This window comes from Octodon degus, unplaced genomic scaffold, assembly GCF_000260255.1.
Source record: "Octodon degus isolate 3935 unplaced genomic scaffold, OctDeg1.0 scaffold00007, whole genome shotgun sequence".
Lineage (NCBI taxonomy): Eukaryota > Metazoa > Chordata > Mammalia > Rodentia > Octodontidae > Octodon > Octodon degus.
The window spans coordinates 32,811,093-32,818,767 of NW_004524583.1; the positions used below are offsets into that span (position 1 = coordinate 32,811,093).

At 44.5% G+C, this 7,675-nt stretch overlaps 1 protein-coding gene and 1 long non-coding RNA gene across 2 annotated transcripts in view; one reads left to right on the top strand and one right to left on the bottom strand.

Moving 5' to 3' along the window:
- The first annotated feature begins 1,575 nt into the window (after positions 1–1,575).
- LOC111813250 overlaps positions 1,576–7,675 on the top strand; it is a 17,621-nt gene continuing 11,521 nt past the window's right edge. The window contains exon 1 of the long non-coding RNA XR_002818556.1: positions 1,576–1,866. This is a non-coding gene — a long non-coding RNA (uncharacterized LOC111813250). The remainder of the gene's footprint in view (positions 1,867–7,675) is intronic.
- Positions 2,130–7,675, bottom strand: part of Aldh6a1 (aldehyde dehydrogenase 6 family member A1) — a 16,842-nt gene continuing 11,296 nt past the window's right edge. The window contains exon 11 of the mRNA XM_023703571.1: positions 2,130–2,885. Within this exon, the coding sequence (XP_023559339.1) occupies positions 2,781–2,885 (105 nt within the window). The 3' untranslated portion in view covers positions 2,130–2,780. The remainder of the gene's footprint in view (positions 2,886–7,675) is intronic.

Genomic DNA, 7,675 nt, shown 5'->3' on the forward strand with positions numbered 1-7,675 from the left:
AGATAGCACGAGGGGAGATAGCTCAGCAGCACAAGCACCTGCTTGGCAAGCTCAAGGACCTAAGTTTGATTCCTGGGACCCCCACAAAAAAAGTTAATCAGATAACACCACTGTTACCCTCCACCACTGTTACTCTCCTCTATGCAGGTTTTTGCTAGTTTACAGTTCTTTGCTAGCCACCGAGGAGTCTCAGGTACCACTGGAAGGAGTAGCAGGTAGACTGCTATGAGGTCATGGAAAGCTTTGTAACCAATCCACCCTGAAGGCACATCGCACGCAATGCAAGTGCATCTTTGTACCTCTGTTAGTGCGGGAAATACACATGCACACACACCCCAAAATAGAAAGATAGATGAGCAGTCTAGCCAAATATATTTGTTCTCCCTTCTTTCCTTTCCCTTATCTTTTTTTAAAAAAAAATTATTTATTATTTATTTGATACAGGGTCTCGCTACACAGTTCTTAGTGATCCTGTCTTAGCTTCCCCAGTGCTGGGATTACAGGCGTGCATCACCACGCCCAGTTTCAGGGCAGTGTGCCCAGGGTTCTGGCGCTGGCAGGGCATGCAGCACTGGGGATCAAACTTGAGTCTTTTCTTGCCAGGCGGGCACTTATGCTGCCAAGCTATCTCCCTAGCCCCTCCTTGTCTTTTTGAGAGAGGGTGTCACTATGCAGTTCAGGCTGGCCTGAAACTCATTTTGTAAGCCCAGGCTGGCCTCAAACGCACAGCAATCCTCTTGCCTCAGCTTCCCGAGTGCTGGGATTATAGGTGTGTAGCACCGTGCCCAGCGTTTTTTTCTTTCTTGGTGCTTCAGATCAAGCGCAGGGCTTTGCACTGCCAGCCAAGCACTGTAGCACTGCGCTGTAACCCTAGTCCCACTGTCGCTGACATAAGCACAAACGCAAGGGCCGTATAATGCTGCTGTGCACAGAGGTAGGAAACATGGTCTGAAACCTTGCAGACCCGGGGCCTTAGAGAAGTCTATGCCAGTGAGAACACACAGCCAGCTCTTCTTCTCTTTAAGTGCTTTTTATTTATAATTTGTTATTCATTTTTAATTAAACAATGTAGAATCCAAGAAAGTTCAAATGAAGCTATATCAGATTAAAAAAGAAAATACTGAATTTTTAGATGGTACTACTATAAATGTAAATAATTTTTTTTTCTAAGAAGAAATAAACTGTTCTGAGTAGCACGTGGCTAGCCAAATGAGCTGATTCTAATTATACTAAAACAGTATTCTAAAAAGTGTTTTCCCTTAAATACAAGGAGAATGTTAGGAGTCCCTGTGATTATATTTAATTCCACCTGGAATTTAGACAGCTACTTTTCATTCAGCCCAGCCTGGACTTGTTAGATTAAGCATTTGCTGTGTTTTGTAACAGATGAAAAGGGGGCATTGTATTCTCAAACTATAATTTCTATTCCCTCGCCTTTAGGAAGCAGAGACACGAAACAAAACAAAAACCCAGACTCTGCAGGCTTGCAAGTGTGTTTTGTTAAATTTTCGATCCCTTATTAGACTGAATATTCTGACAGTATCCAACAGACGACGGCAGGAGTGAGGCTGAGTGCGACCTGGCAGGGTTTGCACCCCTAGCTCCCCCAGTACTCCCAGAGGGCAGCACTGCCCACAGGACAGACGACCGGTACTGTGTGGCTGAGCAGAGGCCACCGCAGCTGGCAGCCTCCTGACCCAGAGAGCTGGACTCAGCTGGGATGGGGCACAAACATCCGCTCTGCTCAGCACGTCAGAGTTTGTTCTGACCTAAAGTTTAGGTGTCACCTGAATTAAGAGCAGAAGACTGTTAAAATGTTTATTTACTGTATGTAATGAAAATTTCTGAAATTTCCTAAGAAAATTAGTGTCCCAGTCAGTAACACTAATGAAAAAGAAAAAAAAATTATCCTTAATGAAAAATTCAAGCAAGAGAAAATAATATATAAAATTTGGCAAATAATAGCAGGTTAGACTTGCTTTAGGTAAGTGTCTTAGCCACGTTCATGGTTAAAATGCTCAATCTGTCTAACTTGAAATAGCCAAGAAAACTACTTGCATCCAGATTAATGGCTGAGGCATTGATTAAGGATTTGCAGCAACCCCTGAAATTTAACATTTGGCACACAGAATAAAAAATTGTTTTATTCATTGAATACTGAGGTATTCTTAAGAAGTGACTTTAAGAATTAGGAACAGGGACAATGACAGGATTAAACAGTGATCATGAATCACAAGGACAAGTGGCACTGAGCAAAAAAGGAGCAGCCGTCACAATACTGGGCATGTAGAAGTAGATTACATCTACGTAGCACAGAATGAGGAAGAGGCTCAGGAAAACCTGGCCCAAGGGCCTCTCCCGCTGGCACTGGTGGCGGGCTGGCTGCGGCTCAACCAGACCATGAACTGTGTATTTCCATACTATCTCCCCATCCAAGGTTCTTCCAGTCAGCACCTTCTGGGAATACTGGCTTTGCCTGCCTTCAAGTTGTCAGAAAAGGGGAGAATTTTTAGAAAACAAGTTTAGGCTCTCATTCCAGATGACCATTCTACAGTTCTACCAGGTACCTCAAAAACAGAAGTATGAAAAGCGAGTGAAAATCTGGTGTCAGTATTATCCTGGTGTCTCCCTAGAACAGTTTTGAAGGACCATGTCCTGAGAAAGATTTTAGTCAAACGTATTCCAGTCCCAGAGATCTGATCTGAACAAAGCTGGCAAATGAAGTTGGTGAAGAGTGAGGGGAGGTTATGGAGGGTGAGCTGGGTGTGAGGAACGCGTTCCTAACGGCCCATGGTTGGCATGACCACAGCAGGTGAGGAGAGGGTGGCGTCCTCTTCTTTCCACTGAGAAGTGATGGTCTTGAGCTGTGTGTAGAACTGGATGCCCTAAAGGGAAAAAGGAGAGAGAGGGTGAACTGCATGCACTTCTGAGGGGCACGTGCATGCTTCTGGAGTCAGCTCTGTGGGTGCCATTCACACTCCTGTCACAGGTCCAGCCAAAGCCCACGAGTTTGCTCCTCAGACGGTCGTTCTGGCATGTAGTGAATGGCCAAACCCCAGTCAGCACCAGTGTTCTGAAGTGAAAACTTCTCAGTCAGGAGCACCAAAAATGGACAAACTGAACAATGCAGTCTGTTAAACTTGCAGAGCATTTTCTTTCAGTGCTCAGTATCATTACCCTGCAGTCAGTGCTTCCTCATTGCTGCCTCTCCTCTCACTGAAGTTAGCCGAGTGACAGACCCTCACCTCGCAGGGATGTTGGGAGAATCAACCATGAGCACTGTCCTCCCAGGTGACTCCTCCTCAGCCACTGTTACCTTTTATCTCCTTCCCATGAAGAGAAAGAAATGAAGGCGTGCTATGTATTAGACCACAGATTGTCCGTGATAATGAGCTCCACACTCAAGTGGCAAACCCAAAACATCTTACAAATCTAAAGTAAACTTTCTGTTTGTGTTTTTGCTTTTTGAGACAGAGTCTCACTATGCAGTTTAGGGTAGACTTGAACTCACAGTCAGCCTCCCATGTGCTGGGATTACAGGAGTATGTTGCCATGCCTGGCTAAGTAAAATGTGTTTTATGTATAAATTCACTTCTAAATTACCCATGTGTGAGAAAAAAAATTACTATTTTTTTTTTTGTTGTTTTTTGTGGAACCGGGGATTGAACTCAGGCCCTTGCACTTACCAGGGAAGCGCTTATTCCACTGAGCCATCTCCCGGGCCCCCATATATAATTTTTTGATGTGGCGTCTTACTATGTTGCCCAGGCTGGTCTCAAATTCCTAAACTCCTGAGCAGTTGGGACAACCAGCATGTGCTTGTGACCTTGACTTTTGTATTTTATTATGTGGGAAAGTATTACTTTCATATTTTCTTTCCATAATACAAAGTAGCAGCTATCAGTTACAAACCTAAAGACTTAAGACTTCAAAATAGGGCTGGGGAGATAGCTCAGTAGAACAAGTGCTTGCCTGGCAAGCAAAAGGTCCTGAGTTCAATCCCTGGTATTGGGGAAAAAAAAAGAGAAAACTTCAAAATATGTTTTAGGTAATTTCTTGTGTCCAAGAAGTCTCACTTATAATAATTGAGCCAAAATGGAGGTAGAAGCCAGGTATGGTGACGCAAGTCTGTAATCCCAGCACTTGGGAGGCTGTGGCAGGAGGATCACTGAAAGTTTGAGGCTAACCTGGGCTACAAAGTGAGTTCAAGGCCAGCCTGAATGTATAGTGAAACCCTATCTCAAAAAGACCAAAAAATAAACAAGCAGGTAGAAAGAAAAGCTATTTTAAATGAAGACAAATGCTTATTAAGGAAAGCATAAGCTACAGGGCTAGAGCGACAGCTCTGTGGTCTAAGCACCGCCTGACGAGCACAGGGACCCAGGCTCAGTCCCCAGTACCGCACACCATGCCAGCCCTGGAACCCCAGGTGCGCCATGCCGGACACCAAAACTGGGCCTGGTGGCGCACTCCTGTGGCTGCGGCTCAACCAGACCATGAACTGTGTATTTCCATACTATCTCCCCATCCAAGGTTCTTCCAGTCAGCACCTTCTGGGAATACTGGCTTTGCCTGCCTTCAAGTTGTCAGAAAAGGGGAGAATTTTTAGAAAACAAGTTTAGGCTCTCATTCCAGATGACCATTCTACAGTTCTACCAGGTACCTCAAAAACAGAAGTATGAAAAGCGAGTGAAAATCTGGTGTCAGTATTATCCTGGTGTCTCCCTAGAACAGTTTTGAAGGACCATGTCCTGAGAAAGATTTTAGTCAAACGTATTCCAGTCCCAGAGATCTGATCTGAACAAAGCTGGCAAATGAAGTTGGTCAAGAATGAGGGGAGGGGGGCCAGGGAGATGGCTCAGTGGAATAAGCGCTTCCCTGGCAAGCGCAAGGGCCTGAGTTCAATCCCTGGTTCCGAGAAAAAAAAAAAAAAAAAAAAAAGAATGAGGGGAGGTTATGGAGGGTGGGCTAGGTTTGAGGATCCCTTGGGGAGCCTGACACAGGAGGATTACTGTGAATCTCAGCTGCATAGTGAGACACTGTACCAAATAATAAATTAATTAAGGAATATTAAGTTACAAAAAAAATATCAAGCTACAGGGCTGGGATGTGGCTCTGTGGCAGAGTTCTTACCTCTCACAAGGCCCTCCCTGGGTTTGATCCCCAGCACCACCAAAAATAAAAAAGTATCAAGCTATAGATGATCTGTGATTTACTACTTTTTCATTTTAATATGGTACAAAAGTAAGGTGCATTGGGTAGAAATTGCCCTTCAGAGTTTGCTCTTTCCCCAGACTAGCGATGCGTGATGTGATACTCTTGTGACTGCAGTGACAGAGCCACACCCCCTCCTAGTGCGCCCCAAGGGGATAGGGGCTGAGCCCCTGTCAGCCCACAGCACACTTGCTTGTTGAGCTGTGGTGTTCAGTAGAGTAGGTGTATTGAGTACCTTCCAACCGATGATACTTTATGATGGGTTGATTACAACATAACCCACTGTAAGCCAAGGAGCATCTGTAGTCAGTTTGCAGGAGCTGTGACTAATACGCACAGCAGATAATCCGCTCCCAATCCTATTATGTTTTGTTTTTTTTTTTCCCCGGAACCAGGGATTGAACTCAGGCCCTTGCACTTGCCAGGGAAGCGCTTATTCCACTGAGCCATCTCCCCGGCCCCCCAATCCTATTATGGATTATAACCCTATTACTATTTTTTATTAACCTATAAAAGGGGAGGTCTATATATAAATATGTATTTTTATTGAAGGTTTCAAAATGATTGTATGTCTGATTACGAAGAACTCCTATTTGTTTAACAAATACTTGCATGGCCTGCTTTGTGCAGGGTGCTATAGGTAGGGAAACAGTAATTACAACATGGAAGGTGTAGTAGAGCACACCTGTAATCCCAGCTGTCTAGGAAGCTGAGGCAGGAAGTTCACAAACTAAGCCCAGCCTGGATTACTTAGTGACTAAGTGAGAACCTGTTTAAAAAAAAAAAAAAAAAAAGACAGGGTCTCACTATGCAGTTCGGGCCAGGCTTGGCTGGTCTCAAACTGCAGCGATCCTCCTGTCTCAACCTTGTTAAGGGCTGAAATTACTGGCTTGCCCCACCACATTCCAGTTCTAGGGCCAGCATGGCATGTTGGGCTGGGGATCAAACTTGGGACCTTGTGCTTGCCAAGTAGGTGCTTATGCCTCTGAGCTATCTCCCCAGCCCCCAAAAAAGATTTCTTTTTTTTCCCATAATTTTATTGAGAAACAAATAGCAATGAGACAGTTTCAATAATTAACACATTGCATACTGTCTTCCTAAGGGCCAGGGAGATGGCTCAGTGGAATAAGCGCTGCCTGGCAAGCGCAAGGGCCTGAGTTCAATCCCCGGTTCCACCAAAAAAAAAAAAAAAAAAAAAAAAAAAAATTCTTTTCCCCACAACACTCCAGCCAGCCAAACCACCCCTAAGGGCATTCGGAGCAAAAAAAAAAAAAAACCCTTATTCCATACTGTCTTCCTAGTGGTTATTTGTTGTACAAGATGCAGACATGATAACCTATTTATAAACACTATTAGAACAAATCACTCTATTGATTGAATTAGGAGAATGTAGCTATATATCCTAACCATTTTGAATACACAGATACAAAATGGTCATTCATCTAAGATTTCTTAATTACAATGTGATAAGGCCTTTTTTTTTAAAGGCCTTTTTTTAAATTGAAAAAATTTGAAAAAATAAAAATACATAGCAATGTAGTGCCATATAATGTTCTGACACACGTATACATTGATTCATATTTAAGGTTAATATTGATCTCCCCAAATAGAGATCATTTCTTTATGATAAAAACTTTCTTTTTTGAAATACATAGTGTGTGTTGCTGGCTAGTCGCCTCACTATGTGCTAACAGCAGCACTGCTCCTCAGCCTTTGCCCCTGTCTCCCCACCTGCCCCCCTCTTCCTCCGGGGACCACTGCCTGCTCCCAGCTTCCGTGGATCTGCTTACGTCCCAGCAGGAGTGAGGTCAGTGCGACTTGCTTTTCTGTGCCTGGCCCAATTCATTGCATACAATAATCTGACAAGGTCTCGTGACGTGGCCTAAAGGTCCCTGCAGTGGCCTGGCTTCTGCCTCTCTGACCTCAGCTGTTCTGTGCCCTCCTCAGACATGTCCTGTGCCCCAGCACTAACATGTCCTGCCTGTTGCTGCCACAGGCCATCGCCCACCAACACACGACAGGCCAGCCCTTAAGGGCAAATGGAGTGCGCTGTCCCTTTACTATGGGTCTCTCCCAAGTCACCCAGCTCCTCGCTGGCTGAGCTGGATTTGAACCCAAGCACTTAGTTCCAGATCTGCATTATTGTTTTGCTGGTCAGTGCTGCATTCACAGTGCCTAGAATAGTGTTTGGTGCCAAGGTGGTGCTCTACACAGTGGTGCTGAGGATTAAATCTAGGACACACGTTAGGTAAGTACTCCATTGGTCTATAACCCAGCCCCTTAAGGTTTTTATATTAATATTGGAGAGCGAACCTAGGGTCTGTGCTATATGCCCAGACTTTTTTTTTTTTTTTAATTTTATTTATTTATGTGTGTGTGTGTATGTGGCCAGCTCAGCCCACCAGGGGGCGGGGCTGGCTGGCATGTGGTACTGGGGGATTGAACCGCGGTCCCTCTGCTT